At 54.8% G+C, this 18,450-nt stretch overlaps 1 protein-coding gene across 1 annotated transcript in view; it reads right to left on the reverse strand.

Moving 5' to 3' along the window:
* LOC140419817 (nuclear factor of activated T-cells, cytoplasmic 4-like) overlaps nucleotides 1-18,450 on the reverse strand; it is a 637,302-nt gene that overhangs the window by 283,979 nt on the left and 334,873 nt on the right. The window contains exon 3 of the mRNA XM_072503830.1: nucleotides 439-638. Within this exon, the coding sequence (XP_072359931.1) occupies nucleotides 439-638 (200 nt within the window). The remainder of the gene's footprint in view (nucleotides 1-438; nucleotides 639-18,450) is intronic.

The following is an 18,450-nucleotide window of genomic DNA, read 5'->3' on the forward strand; positions in this document are numbered from 1 at the left end:
AGAGTAAAGCTCCCTCTACACTGTCCACATCAAACACTCCCAGGACAGGTACAGCACGGGGTTAGATGCAGAGTAAAGCTTCCTCTACACTGTCCCCATCAAACACTCCCAGGACAGGTACAGCACGGGGTTAGATACAGAGTAAAGCTCCCTCTACACTGTCCCCATCAAACACTCCCAGGACAGGTACAGCACGGGGTTAGATACAGAGTAAAGCTCCCACTACACTGTCCCCATCAAACACTCCCAGGACAGGTACAGCACGGGGTTAGATACAGAGTAAAGCTCCCTCTACACTGTCCCCATCAAACACTCCCAGGACAGGGACAGCACGGGGTTAGATACAGAGTAAAGCTCCCTCTACACTGTCCCCATCAAACACTCCCAGGACAGGTACAGCACGGGGTTAGGTGCAGCACGGTCATCTTGAGAAATTACTTTGCCGTCATGTTGTTTTCTGGCAGCAGTGAAACCTCCAGGACCTTGGTGGTCCCGACGACGGCCTCCTGACTGGCGGTGGCCACCATCTTGCCGGTGATGCGGTGGACCTGGTAGAAGGCATGCGGCCGCAGGTTGCGATCGTCCGCTGTGCCGATGAACATCTGGAGTGTCAGAGGCTTCTCGCTATAGCCCAGGAGCTGTGGAAAGAAATGGCAGATTTACCTGGCTGTCAAAAACCCCTGTGTCTCCCCCCCCCCCCCCCGTCCCTTGCCTCCCCCTCAACAGAACATCGTCCACCTCTGGACTGTGCTTGCCAATTATACAAGTTAGACCTTTGTACCTTTGGGGCCGGATTTGACCCCTTGATTTGACCCATTTCAGAGGGAGCAGTTAAGAGTCAACCACATTGCCACGTGTTGGGGGAGGGGGGATCTGGAGTCACATGTAGGCCAGATCGGGTAAGGACGGGAGATTTCCCCTTCCATAAAGGACATTGGCGAACCAAACAGAAGTCTGAGGACACGCACTAACAGATTCAAACATCTGGGGCTGGTTCAGCACAGTGGGCTAAATCGCTGGCTTTTAAAGCAGACCAAGGCAGGCCAGCAGCACGGTTCAATTCCCGTACCAGCCTCCCCGAACAGGCGCCGGAATGTGGCGACTAGGGGCCTTTCACAGTAACTTCATTTGAAGCCTACTTGTGACAATAAGCGATTTTCATTTCATTTCGATTTTCATCTCAAAACCAGCTCCTTCCCCGCTGCTACCAGACTCCTGAATGACCCTCTCGTGGACTTACCGGATCTCCTCACGCATCTTCTCTACCGAGTAGTGCTGCACTCCTGCATGCTTCACCCGATGCCTGTGTCTATGTATTTACATTGTGTATTCATGTGTGTCCTGTTTTTCATGTATGCAACGATTTGGCTGGACTGTAAGCAGAACATTGCTTTCACCGCAGTACACGTGACAAGAAATCTAAATCTAAATAGGTTCTTTGTTAAACCACAATCAAAACCACATCAGACTTTTAATTCCGCATTGATTCAACTGCTGTGGTGGGTCAAAACAGCAGCTCCAAGGGCAGCACGGTGGCGCAGTGGTTAGCACATCTGAGGTCCCGGGTTCGATCCCGGCTCTGGGTCACTGTCCGTGTGGAGTTTGCACATTCTCCCCGGGTCTGCGTGGGTTTCGCCCCCCTGTGGTAATACCAGGTATTGCAGTACCTGAGAGGTGGATGACCATTGGCTAGACCGAGGGGGTCTACCATTGGCTGATGTACATAGCTCCGCCCTGAGAGGCGGGGTATAAGAACCCATGCCGTCCCAGCAGCCTTCACTTTCTGTATCGAAGCTGCTGGGGACAGTTCTAGCTGATTAAAGCCTATTAGTTATGGCTCACCTTGTCTCGAGCGTAATTGATTGTGCATCAATTTAATCTGCTATTACTACTGAAAGGATGGATCTCCACATCAAGCCGGAGTGCCTTCAGCTCAGCCCCCACGCAGACAACTCCGCTGCTATCTTCAAGCATTGGCTGGCGTGTTTTAAGGGCGACCTCGACACGGCCGCCGACACCCCCACGGAAAGGCAGAAAATGCACCTTCTACGCTCCCGGGTCAGCCCTGCGATCTGCCCTCTGATCGAAGAGGCGGCGAACTATGCTGCACCTATCGAGCTGCTAGAAGGACATTACATCCGTCCTGTGAACCAGGTCTACGCCCGTCACCTGCTGGCAACTTGAAGGCAAAGCCCTGAAGAAACACTGGAAGACTTCTATCGGGCACTACTTGTGCTGGGCCGGAACTGTGGCTGCCCAGCAGTTTCGGGGAACGAGCACACGGAACTTTTAATTAGGGATGCTTTCGTGGCAGGTATGACTTCCCCCGACATCCGCCGAAGGCTCCTTGAAATGGACACTGCACGGGCCTTGGTGGGGTCCATGGACGTTGCGTATAAAAACGCACTGGCTTTTGCTCCCGGACGCGCGGCGCCCCCCTGGGCTGCATGGCACCCCGTCACGGCAGCCCCCCAGACTTTTCCGCTAACTCCGCAAGCCTGCACGGCGAGACGGCCCACTATCGCCGCCGGCCAACGCTGCTTCTTCTGCGGGCAGGCAAATCATTCCCGCCCGCGCTGCCCGGCCCGCGCCGCCACCAGCAAAGTGTGCGGCAAGAAAGGCCACTATGTCGGGGTCTGCCAGGCCCGCGCCGTGGACGCGGTCTCCAGCGACTATCGGCAGCCGCGGCCATTTTGCCCCCCGGCCACCACGCATGACGGGTGGGCGCTGCCATTTTGTCCCTCGCCGCCGCCATCTTCGGCATCCCCGGACTCCATGAGCGACCAGTGGCTGACGCCATCTTGGATGGGGCTTCAGGCCCCCAGCACAGCCGACTACACACTGCCCGACCAGAACTCTCCTTTACTGCAGCTGGCCTCCGTTACCCTGGACCATAGTCGGCCCCGGACGCTAGCGAAAGCCACTACATCGATCGCCATCAATGGCCACGTGACGTCATGCCTGATCGACTCCAGGAGCACGGAAAGCTTTGTGCACCCCGACACGGTAAGGCGCTGTTCTCTTGTCACCCATCCCGTAAACCAAAGGATCTCCCTGGCCTCCGGGTCACACGCGGTGCAGATAAAAGCGTTCTGCCTCGCGAACCTCACCGTCCAAGGCAGGGAATTCCACAATTTCCGCCTGTAAGTCCTGCCGCATCTCTGCGCAGCCACCCTTCTTGGGCTGGATTTCCAGTGCCACCTACAAAGACTTACTTTTAAATTCGGCGGCCCTATACCTCCCCTTACTGTCTGCGGCCTCGTGACCCTTAAGGTCGACCCGCCTTCCCTGTTTGTGAACCTCACCCCGGATTGCAAACCCGTCGCCACCAGGAGCAGATGGTACAGTGCCCAGGACCGGACCTTCATCAGGTCAGAGGTCCAAAGGCTACTGAGGGAAGGGGTCATTGAAGCGAGCAACAGTCCCTGGAGGGCTCAAGTAGTGGTGGTAAAGACTGGGGAGAAACATAGGATGGTCATTGACTACAGTCAGACCATCAACAGGTTTACGCAGCTGGACGCGTACCCTCTCCCCCGTATTGCCGATCTGGTAAACAGGATCGCGCAATACAAGGTTTTCTCCACGGTGGATCTCAAGGCTGCCTACCACCAGCTACCCCTCCGTACTGGTGACCGCCAGTACACTGCCTTCGAAGCAGATGGGCGGCTCTATCACTTTTTAAGGGTTCCCTTCGGTGTCACGAACGGGGTCTCGGTCTTCCAACGTGAGATGGACCGAATGGTTGACCGATACGGCTTACGCGCAACGTTCCCGTATCTTGATAACGTCACCATCTGCGGCCATGACCAGCAGGACCACGACACCAACCTCCGAAAATTTCTCTAGACCGCAAATATCCTTAATCTGACCTACAATAAGGATAAATGCGTGTTTAGCACCGACCGTCTAGCCATCCTAGGCTACGTAGTGCGAAGTGGAGTCATAGGCCCCGACCCTGAACGCATGCGCCCCCTTATGGAGTTCCCCCTCCCTCACTGCCCCAAGGCCCTGAAGCGCTGCCTCGGCTTCTTCAGCTATTACGCCCAGTGGGTCCCCAATTACGCAGACAAGGCTCGACCACTGCTCCAGTCCACGACCTTCCCCCTGTCGACGGAGGCCCGCTAGGCCTTCTGCCGCATCAAAGTGGAAATCGCAAAAGCCACGATGCGCACCATCGACGAGTCCCTCCCCTTCCAGGTCGAGAGCGATGCGTCCGACGTAGCTCTGGCGGCCACCCTCAACCAAGCGGGCAGGCCCGTGGCTTTCTTCTCCCGCACTCTCCATGCCTCCGAAATTCGCCACTCCTCGGTCGAAAAGGAAGCCCAAGCCATAGTAGAAGCGGTGCGGCACTGGAGGCATTACCTGGCTGGCAGGAGATTCACTCTCCTCACGGACCAACGGTCGGTTGCCTTCATGTTCGATAACGCACAGCGGGGCAAGATTAAAAACGACAAGATCTTGTGGTGGAGGATAGAACTCTCCACCTACAATTACGAGATCTTGTACCGTCCCGGGAAGCTAAACGAGCTTCCTGATGCCCTGTCCCATGGCACTTGTGCCACCGCACAAGTGGACCGTCTCCGAGCCCGCCACGAGGACCTCTGCCACCCGGGGGTCACTCGTTTCTTTCATTTCATCAAGGCCCGCAACCTGCCCTACTCCATCGAGGAGGTCAGGACAGCCACCAGGGACTGCCAAATCTGCGCGGAGTGCAAACCGCACTTCTACCGGCCAGAGAGGGCGCATCTGATAAAGGCTTCCCGTCCCTTTGAACGCCTCAGCATGGATTTCAAAGGCCCCCTCCCCTCCACCGACCGCAACACGTACTTCCTGAACGTGATTGACCAATACTCCCGTTTCCCATTCGCCATCCCCTGCCTGGACATGACCACAACCACTGTCATCAAGGCCCTCCAGGGTATCTTTACACTGTTCGGTTTCCCCGCATACATCCACAGTGATAGGGGGTCCTCCTTTATGAGCGACGAACTGCGTCAATTCCTGCTCAGCAAAGGCATCGCCTCCAGCAGGACAACCAATTACAATCCCCAGGGAAACGGGCAGGTAGAAAGGGAGAACGAAACGGTCTGGAAGACCGTTCTGCTGGCCCTACGGTCCAGGAATCTCCCAGTCTCCCGCTGGCAAGAAGTCCTCCCTGTCGCCCTTCACTCCATTCTGTCGCTGCTCTGTACTACCACAAATCAGATACCTCACGAACGTCTCCTTGTTTTCCCCAGGAAGTCCTCCTCCGGGACCTCGCTCCCAACCTGGCTAGCGACACCCGGACCCGTCCTGCTTCGGAGACATGTGAGGGCGCACAAGTCGGACCCGTTGGTCGAGAGCGTCCACCTGCTGCATGCCAACCCCCAGTACGCCTACGTGCCGTTCCCCGACGGACACCAAGACACGGTCTCCCTTCGGGACCTGGCTCCCGCCGGAGCCCCACGCGCACCCGCACCATTGCTCCCACCCCCACCCTCCCTGCAGCACCTGACTGGAGTGTCGGTACTGCCGCCGCCCCTACCCAGCGCCGAACAAGCACCAATGCCCCCTACAGGCGCCCCTCCCCCCTGCCCACTTTTCGCCCCAACAGCGCCGCCTAGGGGTGACGAAGCTGCCTGGGAGGAAGATACCACGTTCCCGGAGTCGCAACCGCCAGGGCCCCCACCAGGATCATCGCCAAAGCCCAGACGCTCCAGAAGGACGACCAGGCCACCCGATCGACTGATTGCTGCACCAACCACACTTTTCTGTTACCCTCGACATTACGGTACCTCCATACCGGGTCCTACGATGCGAAAGGCGACATTAACGCTGGCCATCACCACGCCGGGTTCTTTTTAACAGCGGGTGAATGTGGTAATACCAGGTATTGCAGTACCTGAGAGGTGGATGACCATTGGCTAGACCTAGGAGTCTACCATTGGCTAATGTACATAGCTCCGCCCTGAGAGGCGGAGTATAAGAACCAATGCCGTCCCAGCAGCCTTCACTTTCTGTATCGAAGCTGCTGGGAAAAGTTCTATCTGATTAAAGCCTATTAGTTATGACTCACCTTGTCTCGAGAGTAATTGATTGCGCATCACCCCCACAACCCAAAGATGTGCAGGGTAGGTAAATTGACCACGCTAAATTGCCCCTTAATTGTAAAAAATGAATTGGGTACTCGAAATTTATAAAACAAAACAGCAGCTCCCCCAATCATGATGCAAGTGGACATTCGATTGAAGGTGATTTAGCGGTTTGGATCAGAAATTGGCTCATTGGAAGAAGACAGAGGGTGGTGGTTGATGGGAAATGTTCAGCCTGGAGTTCAGTTACTAGTGGTGTACCACAAGGATCTGTTTTGGGGCCACTGCTGTTTGTCATTTTTATAAATGACCTGGAGGAGGGCATAGAAGGATGGGTGAGTAAATTTGCAGATGACACTAAAGTCGGTGGAGTTGTGGACAGTGCAGAAGGATGTTACAAGTTACAAAGGGACATAGATAAGCTGCAGCGCTGGGCTGAGAAGTGGCAAATGGAGTTTAATGCAGAAAAGTGTGAGGTGACTCATTTTGGAAGGCGTAACAAGAATACAGAGTACTGGGCTAATGGTAAGATTCTTGGTAGTGTGGATGAGCAGAGAGATCTCGGTGTCCATGTATGTAGATCCCTGAAAGTTGCCACCCAGGTTGATAGGGTTGTTAAGAAGGCATACGGTGTGTTAGCTTTTATTGGTAGAGGGATTGAGTTTCGGAGCCATGAGGTCATGTTGCAGCTGTACAAAACTCTGGTGCGGCCGCATTTGGAGTATTGCGTGCAATTCTGATCGCCGCATTATAGGAAGGATGTGGAAGCATTGGAAAGGGTGCAGAGGAGATTTACCAGGATGTTGCCTGGTATGGAGGGAAGATCTTATGAGGAAAGGCTGAGGGACTTGAGGCTGTTTTCGTTAGAGAGAAGAAGGTTAAGAGGTGACTTAATTGAGGCATACAAGATGATCAGAGGATTGGATAGGGTGGACAGTGAGAGCCTTTTTCCTTGGATGGTGATGTCTAGCACGAGGGGACATAGCTTTAAATTGAGGGGAGATAGATATAGGACAGATGTCAGAGGTAGGTTCTTTACTCAGAGAGTAGTAAGGGCGTGGAATGCCCTGCCTGCAACAGTAGTGGACTCGCCAACACTAAGGGCATCAAATGGTCATTGGATAGACATATGGGCGATAAGGGAATAGTGTAGATGGGCTTTAGAGTGGTTTCACAGGTCGGCGCAACATCGAGGGCTGAAGGGCCTGTACTGCGCTGTAATGTTCTATGTTCTAGATGAGGAATCGCAGAACGGTCATGGGGCAGAAGGAGGCCATTCGGCCCATCCTGTCTGCACCGTCTCTCCAAATGAGCATCGTGACTTAGTGCCGTTCCCCGTGCCTTTTCCCCCATAACCCCCCCCCCCACCGGACATTGTTTCCATTCAGATAATCGTCCCTCGCCCTCTCGGACGCCTCGATTGAACCTGCCTCCACCACACTTCCAGACAGTGCATTCCAGACCCCGACCACTTGCTGTGTGAAAAAGGGGTTTTCTCAAATCACATTTGCTTCTTTTACAAATCGCTTCCGATCTGCGCCCTCTCGTTCTCGATCCTATCACGAAGCCGGAACAGTTTCTCCCCGTCCACTCTGTCCAGACCCCCCCCCCCCCATTATTTGGAACATCTCTATCAAATCCCCTCTCGGCCTCCTTCTCTCCAAGGAGAACAGTCCCAACCTCTCCAATCTATCCCCATAACTGAAGTTTCCCATCCCCGGAACCATCCTTGTAAACCTCTTCTGCGCTCTCTCTCCAATGTGTTCACATCCTTCCTATAGTGTGGGCCCCAGAACTGTGCACAATATTCCAGCCGAGGTCTGACTGGTGTCTGGTATCAGTTCAGTATAACCTCCTTGCTCTTGTACTCTGTGTCCCTGTTAATAAAGCTCAGGATACTGTATACTTTATTAACTGCTCTCTCCCCCTGTCCTGCCTCCTTCAATGGTCTGCTCAGTTACACCCAGGTCCCTCTGCTCTGCACCCCTTTGAGAACTTTACTCCTTATTTACTATTGTCTCCCCATGTTCTTTCGTCCAAAATGCATCACCTCACACTTCTCCACATTGAACTTCATCTGCCACCCCTCTGCCCACTCCCCCAACTTGGTCTATGTCCTTTTGAAGTTCGACACTGTCTCCCTCACAGTTTCCAACACTTCCAGGTTTTGTGTCATCGGCAAGCTTTGACACTGTCCCCTGTACTCCCAAGATCTGGATCATTTATAAAAACAGGAAAAGGAGAGGAGGGGGATGTTCTTCGTGCCTTCTTCCGTGTACCCCACAACTGCAAGTTATGTTGCAGTTGTCCAGGACGTTGGTGAGGTCGCACCCGGAGTATTGTGTTCAGCTTTGGTTGCCTTGCTACCGGAAAGATGTTATTAGACTGGAGAGAGTGCAGAAGAGATTTGTAAAGATGTTGCCAGGCCTCAAGGGACTGAGTTACAGGGAGGGATTGGACAGGCCAGGACTTTTTTCTTTGGAGGGTAGGAGACTGAGGGTGATCTTATAGAAGTGTATACGATCATGAGAGGCATGTAACATAGAACATACAGTGCAGAAGGAGGCCATTCGGCCCACCGAGTCTGCACCGACCCACTTACGCCCTCACTTCCACCCAACCCCGTAACCCAATAACCCCTCCTAGCCTTTTTGGGCACTAAGGGCAATTTATCACGGCCAATCCACCTAACCTGGACATCTTTGGACTGTGGGAGGAAACCGGAGCACCCGGAGGAAACCCACGCAGACACGGGGAGAACGTGCAGACTCCGCACAGACAGTGACCCAGCGGGGAATCGAACCTGGGACCCTGGCACGGTGAAGCCGCAGTGCTAGCCACTTGTGCTACCGTGCTGCATGGATAGGGTGAATGCACTCAGACTTTTTCCCAGGGTTAGGGAATTGAGGACTAGAGGGCATAGGTTTAAGTTAAGAGGGGAAATCATTTTAATTTTTAAAAATTTTAAATAAATTTAGAGTACCCAATTATTTTTTTTTCCAATTAAGGGGCAATTTTATCATGGCCAATCCACCTACCCTGCACACCTTTGGGTTGTGGGGGTGAAACCCACGCAGACACGGGGAAAATGTGCAAACTCCACACGGACAGTGACCCAGAGCCGGGATTCGAACCTGGGTCCTCAGCGCCGCTGTCCCAGTGCTAACCACTGCGCCACATGCCGCCTGTCATAATATACATCAGTATATCATGGCGCAGACACACACACACTGATGGACACGCAGCAAGACCAATCAACACACACAACACTGCAGCCAATCACCAGTTAGAGCACACTCACTATATAGACAGAGGGACATCAGAGTTCCCGCTCATTCGGGATGCAGCCTCTCAGAAGGTGTAGCCAGTTAAAATGGCTAACTCCCGATTTAGAATGGCCAACCCCAATTTAAAATGGCGAACGGAAAAGGCTGATGGGAAAATCAGCCAACAGGACTAAAACAAGCAGCTGCAGGTAAAACTGTGTATTCGCCTCTGGGGAGGCCAGACAAAATCGATACCTGTAGCCATCAGCATAACAAAAGACCAGCCATCTGAATATTAATGAGAAATCCCCGGGAACAATGTGCAACATTTTAGATACAAAGCCAACCCAGACTTTTCGGCGCCAACAGGAGCCTACACAAAAGGAGGTGAACGAGCACCTCAAGACCTCCCATCGATCAGGGAACCGCTCCAGCATTGGAGAAAATCGAACCAAGTGATTGGGACAAAGTCCAATCACTTGGAACCAGGTACAGGGTCCGCCCCGAAAGGCGGGAAGCCCCTGGGGACTATAAGTATAGAGTCCAAGTTCAAATCGGCCCTTCTCCTCTCTGCCACCCTCCTGCGACCCTTCTGCTGACCTTCTTCAACAGCCGCTCAAATCGTAAGTCTTACTTCAACGCTCGCTACGAGATAGACGCTCCTAGCTATCGATCTGTACCATCTTCGAATCCCGCAGGCTCAGAACCCGAACGAAAGGCCATTCGTTTCCCTGACCTGGTGGGCCAGTTCCAAGTTAAGTATTGGCCTGTTAGTTGTAGGAAGTAGCTTAGAAATAGATTTTATGCAGGAGTATTGATTACTGAATATAATAAATGTGCGTTGATTTAACTCTTACTAAGCGGTGTGTTGGATTATTGATCATTACTCGGACTTGAACCACGTGGCGGTATCAGAAAGATACCTGGCGACTCAAGAGCAAAGGTGATAAAACAGAGCAATTAAACTAAGGCTAAAGTTAGCAGCAACAAAGGACAGAGCTTACAGCTTACAGCACAGATCTTCACCATGTGCTGAGTGCATAGACTGGTTCGGACAGGCATAGGTCTTTAGTTTAATCTAACATCGTGTTAACCCACGGTGAAAGTATGTTCAACAGTTTCTAACTTACTATTAAGTGTCGGTGGCCTGTATGTGTTCCACGGATCCAGAGCACCCAACACATCACCGCCCTTGAGGGGAAATAATTAATGGGAACCTAATGAGGAATGTTTTTTACACAGAGGATGGTACGTATGTGGAATGAGCTGCCAGAGGAAGTGGTTGAGGCAGGGACATTGACAACATTGAAAAGGCATTTGGACAGATACACGGGTAGGAAAGGCTTGGAGGGATAATGGCCAAATGCAGGCAAATGGGGTTAGCTATGGATTGTAGCCACCTGAGTTGGCCACTTCCTGACTTAAAATGGAGAACCGCAAAGGCTGAAGGGAAATTCAGCCAACACAGGCAAAGACTAGCAAGTGCAGAAATCATGTATATTGAAACCTGCAAAACAACCAGACAGCACCGAACCCAGCAGCCATCTACATAGTAATACAGCAGCCATCTGCACAGTAATGAGCGATTCCAAGGCACAATGGCAACAGTTAAGGTGCATAAAGCCAAGCCAGACTCCTCGGCGCCAGCAGGAGCCAAGACAAAGGAAGGCCAACGGACATTTAGGGACTGCCCAGCGATCAGGGAACCGCTCCAGCATTGGAGAAATCGATCCAAGTGATCGGAAAGTAGTCCAATCACTTGGAACCAGGTACGGGGTCCGCCCCGAAGGGCGGGAAGTCCCTGGGGACTATAAAGTAAAGCCCCCAAGTTCAAATCGTCCTTCTTGGCAGGGTCACTCAGCAGCTCGAACCAACCCTTGACAGTGACCTGCCTCGCTGCCGCCAACCAAGTAAGTCTCAAGTCAATGCTCGCTACAAGATAGGCGCTCCTAGCTACAAGTCCATACCAGCTTTTGAATCCTGCAGATTCAGGACCTGAACGAAAGGCCATTTGTTCCCCTGACCTGGTGGGCCAGTCCAAAGCTAAGTATAGGCCTGTTAGTGATAGGAATAGTCTAGAAAGTAGAGATTATGCATGAGCAGTGATTTACTGTGTATAATAAATGTGTTTTGAATTGAATCTTACTAATTAGTGTGTTGAGTTATTGATAATCACTTGAACTTGAACCTCGTGGCGGTATCATAAAGATACCTGGCGACTCGAGAGCAAAGGTTATAAAACAGAGCCAATTGAACAAACCAAAAGTTAGCAACAGGATGGGCATGGACAAGTTTGGGCCGAAGGGCCTGTCTCCCTGCTGTAGATCCTATGATATAGCAGACCCGAGGGCAGCACGGTGGGGCAGTGTTTAGCACTGCTGTCTCACGGCGCCGAGGTCCCAGGTTTGATCCCGGCTCTGGGTCACTGTCCGTGTGGAGTTTGCACATTCTCCCCGTGTCTGCGTTGGTTTCGCCCCCACAACCCAAAGATGTCCAGGGTAGGTGATTGGCCACGCTAAATTGCCCCTTAATTGGAAAAAATGAATCGGGTACTCTAAATTTATATATTTTTTAAATAAAAAACTGATATAGCATTTCTCCGGGCCGAGTGGCCACCGAGTTCGGCCGAGTCCCGCCGGCGTCGATTACTCACCTCCCACACGGCGGGACCTGGAAGGTGAGTGTTTGGGGGCCATCCTGGAGGAGGGGCAGAGGGGGATCCGACCCCGGGAGGGGCCTCCACGGTGGCCTGGCCCGCGATCGTGGCCTACCGATCGGCGGGCGGGCTGGTTCTGTGGGGGACAATGTTCCACCGCGCCGGGCCCCTGTAGGCCATATTGCTCGGGGGCCGGCGCGGATACGGAAACCCGTGCACGGAATCACGCCGGCTGTAGCGTGCCTGCGCGGAATCACGCCGGCTGTAGCGTGCCTGCGCGGAATCACGCCGGCTGTAGCGCGCCTGCGCGGAATCACGCCGGCTGTAGCGCGCCTGCGCGGAATCACGCCGGCTGTAGCGCGCCTGCGCGGAATCACGCCGGCTGTAGCGCGCCTGCGCGGAATCACGCCGGCTGTAGCGCGCCTGTGCGGAATCACGCCGGCTGTAGCGCGCCTGCGCGGAATCACGCCGGCTGTAGCGCGCCTGCGCGGAATCACGCCGGCTGTAGTGCGCCTGCGCGGAATCACGCCGGCTGTAGCGCGCCTGCGCGGAATCACGCCGGCTGTAGCGTGCCTGTGCGGAATCACGCCGGCTGTAGCGCGCCTGCGCGGAATCACGCCGGCTGTAGCGCGCCTGCGCAGAATCACGCCGGCTGTAGCGCGCCTGCGCGGAATCACCCCGGCTGTAGCGCGCCTGCGCGGAATCACCCCGGCTGTAGCGCGCCTGCGCGGAATCACGCCGGCTGTAGCGCGCCTGCGCGGAAACACGCCGGCTGTAGCGCGCCTGCACGGAATCACCCCGGCTGTAGCGCGCCTGCGCGGAATCACGCCGGCTGTAGCGCGCCTGCGCGGAATCACGCCGGCTGTAGCGCGCCTGCGCGGAATCACCCCGGCTGTAGCGCGCCTGCGCGGAATCACCCCGGCTGTAGCGCGCCTGCGCGGAATCACGCCGGCTGTAGCGCGCCTGCGCGGAATCACGCCGGCTGTAGCGCGCCTGCGCGGAATCACGCCGGCCGTTCCATGCCTGCTGGAGCTGCGGGGACCACTCCGTCCCCCAGGAAGGTGAGCACACCGGACAATTGAGGACCGTTGACGCCGGAGTGGTTGACGCCGCTTTTCACGACGGTGTCAGAACTTGACAGCGGGATTGGAGAATCCCGGCCCTGGGCTCCCCTTCCCGGCGGGGCGGGGGGTCCCGGCCGGATGGAGCGGCGGGAACCTCTCCGGCGTCGGGCCGCCCCAAAGGTGTGGATTTCTCCGCACCTTCAGGGGCCAATCCCTCACTGTGAGGGGTTAGGACCACGCCGGAGTGGTTTCCGCTCCACAGCCTGGCGTGGAAGGCCTTTGGCGCCACGCCAGCCGGGGCCGAAAGGACTTCGCCGGGCGGCGGAAGTCCACTCATGCGCGGGGGCGTCAGCGGCCGCTGACGTCATCCCCGCACATGCGCGGGGGGGGGTGTCTCTTACGCGTCGGCCATCGCCGAGGCTGCGGCCGAGGCAGAGGGAAAAGAGTGCCCCCACGGCACAGGCCCGCCCGCGGATCGGTGGGCCCCAATCGCGGGGTCATCCCCCCGGGGCCAGATCGGCCCCCCCAGGACCCCAGAGCCCGCCCGCACCGCCAGTCCCGCCGGCAAGGTTTGTGGTTTGATTCACGCCGGCGGGACAGGCATGACAGCAGCGGGACTTCGGCCCATCGCGGGCCGGAGAATCGCCGGGGGGGGGGGGGGGGGGCCTGCCGACCCAGTGCCAGAGAATTCGGCGGGGGCGGGATTCACGCCAGCTCCCGGCGATTCTCCGACCCGGCGGGGGGTCGGAGAATCCCGCCCCAGACCTTTTAACTGAGAGAGTGTGAAAACGATGGGATTGATTTGGCTAGACAGGGTTTCACTCCAGCCGCGAAGGAGTTAACAGATCAGGGAGAGAGAGACAGACAGAGAGAGAGAGCCAGAAACAGAGGGAGGGTCAGAGAGAGAGACAGAGACAGAGAGAGGAGAAGAGGGACAGAGAGAGGGACAGAGGGATCGACAGAGAGAGAGAGATAGAGAGAGACAGACAGAGGACAGAAAGAAGGACAGAAAGAAGGACAGAGAGAGGGGCAGAGAGAGAGAGACAGACAGAGGCTCAGAAAGAGAGACAGAGCGAGGGACCGAGAGAGAGAGACAGACAGGGACAGAGATAGAGACAGAGAGAGAGGGACAGACAGAGGCTCAGAAAGAGAGACAGAGCGAGGGACCGAGAGAGAGAGACAGACAGGGACAGAGAGAGAGACAGAGAGAGAGGGACAGACAGAGGACGGAAAGAGAGACAGAGCGAGAGACCGAGAGAGAGAGACAGACAGGGACAGAGATAGAGACAGAGAGAGAGAGACAGACAAAGGGAAAGAAAGAGAGACAGAGCGAGGGACCGAGAGAGAGAGACAGACAGGGACAGAGAGAGAGACAGAGAGAGAGATAGAGAAAGAGATAGACAGACTGAGGGACAGAAAGAGGGACAGAGAGAGGGACCGAGAGAGAGAGAGACAGACAGAGGGACAGAAAGAGAGACAGAGCGAGGGACCGAGAGAGAGAGACAGACAGGGACAGAGAGAGAGATAGAGAAAGAGAGAGACAGACAGAGGGAAAGAAAGAGGGACAGAGAGAGGGACAGAGAGAGGGACCGAGAGAGGAACCAAGAGAGAGGGACAGACAGGGACAGAGAGAGAGATAGAGAAAGAGAGAGACAGACAGAGGGAAAGAAAGAGGGACGGAGAGAGGGGCAGAGAGAGAGAGAAAGATGGAGAGATAGAGAGACAGAGAAAGAGACAGACAGACAGATGGAGAGCAAGGTGGAGACAGAGAGATGGAGAGAAGGACAGAAAGGGAGAGAGACAGAGAAAGAGAGAGAGAGAGCGAGACAGATCAGAGAGAAACAAATGAGAGATAGAAAGAGAGACAAAAAGAGAGAGCAAGACAGAGAGGAGAGAGAAATGCTAAGAAAGTAAGACAGTGAGATAAAGACAGACACAGGCAGAGAGAGAGAAACAGACAGATGAGAAACAGGGACAGAAAGAGAGAGACAGACAGGAGAGACAGAGAGCAGAGAGAGAGAGAGAGATGCTGAGAGAGAAAGACAGAGATAAAGCGAGAAAGGGCCAGAAAGCGAGCGAGACAGACAGAGAACCCCCCAACCTCCACCAGGCCCCCGGGTGAGAACAAATATGCAGAGCAAGCTGTGGACTGGAATGATCGTGGGAAAAGGAAGGTGGGAGGAGAGAGAGAGAGGGAGATTCTTAGATTACAGCTGCCTTCAATGGAGGAGCGTGCGGTGGGAGCTGACAGAGAGGAATATTTGGCATTCCACGCTCCCTCTGGCCTGAGGTGGCCCACGGCTTCCCCTCCCGGCTGGGACGAGAGGTTAACACTGGGCCCAGAACGCCGGGGTGAGACACTCCACTTTCACCGCTCATCCCCGCCCCACAGCCTCCAGTTCGCTCGTCTTACGATTGTGACCACGGGGACCCCCTTCAGCCGAAGGCGCCACATTCAGAACGAGGGTCCCCTTGCGACAGACGGCACGGCTCTCCCTCAGTGCTGGCACCGGCCTGCGTCTGCCCCGGGACCACCCAGCCTCTAGCGTGGGGAGTCAGTGGGCGGCACTCGGGCCGAATTTAAGACAACATTATCCTTTCACCGGATGTGGGCCTCACCAGCGAGGCTCCGGGTGTTTGCTGCGCGTCCCTAATTGCCCACAACCTTTGAATTGAGCGTGGATTACTCAGTCATTTCAGAGAGGGAGGGGGTGGGGAGCAGTTAAGAGTCAACCTTTTTAAGGGCGGCACGGTGGGGCAGTGGTTAGCACTGCTGCCTCACAACGCGGAGGTCCCAGGTTCGATCCCGGCTCTGGGTCACTGTCCATGTGGAGTTTGCACATTCTCCCCGTGTGTGCGTGGGTCTCACCCCCACAACCCAAAGATGTGCCGGGTAGGTGGATTGGACACTTAATTGGGCAAAAATAGGGTACTCAAAAAAAAAAAAGTGCCAACCTTTATGTTATGTGGGGGGTCTGGAGTCACATGCAGGTAAGGCAGGCAGATTTCCCTTCCCCTAAAAGGGGCATTTGTGAACCAGCTGTTTTTATTTCCGACAATCATGCTTTTGTCAGGGTCATCATTACTGAGATTTGCGCCGCATATTCCAGATTTATGAAATTGAATTTGAATCCCACCGGCTGCCGTTGGTGGGATTTGAACCTGTGTTTCCCACGCCCCACCCACAATACAATTAACCTCTGAAAAGCCCCGAGTCGCCACATTCCGGCGCCTGTTCGGGGAGGCTGTTACGGGAATTGAACCGTGCTGCTGGCCTGCCTTGGTCTGCTTTCAAAGCCAGCGGGGGCTGGTTTAGCACACTGGGCTAAATCGCTGGCTTTGAAAGCAGACCAAGGCAGGCCAGCAGCACGGTTCAATTCACGTAAGAGCCTCCCCGAACAGGCGCCGGAATGTGGCGACTAGGGGCTTTTCACAGTAACTTAATTTGAAGCCGCCTTGCGATTTTCATTTTTCATCCCACCGTCTCCCCGAGACATTGCAATTCCCTGTTCTCTCACACGTAGGAGGAGAATCCCCGGATGGTGGCAGGCGTGTCTCGGCAAACACCCTCCGCGCGCACGCAACTCTGCACTCAGCTAGCGACGTGAAACTATGGGGGGGTGCGTGGGGATGTTCTAGGGGCTGGAATTGGAGGAGCGTGGAGATCTCGGAGGGTTGTGCGATTTGGAGGAGATTGTAGAGATTTTTTATTTTTATTTAGAGTACCCAATTAATTTTTTTTCCAATTAAGGGGAATTTAGCGTGGCCAATCCACCTACCCTGCACATCTTTGGGTTGTGGGGATGAAACCCACGCAGACACGGGGAGAATGTGCAAACTCCACACGGACAGTGACCCAGAGCCAGGATTGAACCCGGGACCTCGGCGCCCTGAGGCAGCTGGGCTAACCCACTGCGCCACCGTGCTGCCCGGAGTTGTAGCGATGGGGACGGTGCAGGGGAGGGAGAGAGGGAAGCGAGGCAACGGAGGCATCTGAAAATCGGCTGAAGAATTGCAATGCCAAGGGAGCTAGGGTTTCGGTAAGCGGACCGAGCGGAGCAGGGCTGGGGTTGGAGTCGGGCGGAGTCACACGTGTGGCGTGGGTGACGGCGCGGAGATCGTTTCGGAAGGGAGGACCGTAGGTTGGGTGGGGTAGACCGCACAGCTTAGCAAGCAGCTTGCTTCAGAGTCAGGGGACTGGCAAAGAGAGCGAGGGGGAGGGTGAGGGGGCCACGGGGCGGCTGGTGAGCGGAGAAGAGAGGTGACTGCGGCGAGGTGTGGCCAGGGAGCAGAGGGGCGGATGGTCACTGGGATGATATGCCACCGTGAGGGGAGGGTCTCAGGCAGAACGTCAGGAAGGAAAATAAGCGGCTGGCACCGGGACAGAGAAAAAAGGCTGCAGGCGAGCGTCAGTAGAGGGAGGCCAAGAGAAAGGAACACAAAGCAAGCAGATCGGAAAGGAATCTGCAAACCACAAAAGCTGCACTGTAACACTCTCTGATACACCCGACACCCCTCACTGTAACACTCTCTGATACACCCGACACCCCTCACTGTAACACTTTCTGATATACCCCACACCCCTCACTGTAACACTCTCTGATATACCCCACACCCCTCGCTGCAACACTCTCTGATATACCCCACACCCCTCAATGTAACACTCTCTGATATACCCCACACCCCTCACTGTAACACTCTGATATACCCCACACCCCTCACTGTAACACTCTGATATACCCCACACCCCTCACTGTAATACGCTCTGATATACCCCACACCCCTCAATGTAACACTCTCTGATATACCCCACACCCCTCACTGTAACACTCTGATATACCCCACACCCCTCACTGTAACACTCTGATATACCCCACACCCCTCACTGTAATACGCTCTGATACACCCGACACCCCTCACTGTAACACTCTCTGATATACCCCACACCCCTCACTGTAACACTCTCTGATATACCCCACACCCCTCACTGTAACACGCTCTGATATACCCCACACCCCTCAATGTAACACTCTCTGATATACCCCACACCCCTCACTGTAACACTCTGATATACCCCACACCCCTCTCTGTAACACTCTCTGATATACCCCACACCCCTCACTGTAACACGCTCTGATATACCCCACACCCCTCAATGTAACACTCTCTGATATACCCCACACCCCTCACTGTAACACTCTGATATACCCCACACCCCTCACTGTAACACTATCTGATATACCCTACACCCCTCACTGTAACACTCTGATATACCCCACACCCCTCACTGCAACACTCTCTGATATACCCCACACCCCTCACTGTAACACTCTCTGATATACCCCACACCCCTCACTGAAACACTCTGATATACCCCACACCCCTCACTGTAA

The sequence above is a fragment of the Scyliorhinus torazame genome, chromosome 5, assembly GCF_047496885.1.
Source record: "Scyliorhinus torazame isolate Kashiwa2021f chromosome 5, sScyTor2.1, whole genome shotgun sequence".
NCBI classification, from domain to species: Eukaryota; Metazoa; Chordata; class Chondrichthyes; order Carcharhiniformes; family Scyliorhinidae; genus Scyliorhinus; species Scyliorhinus torazame.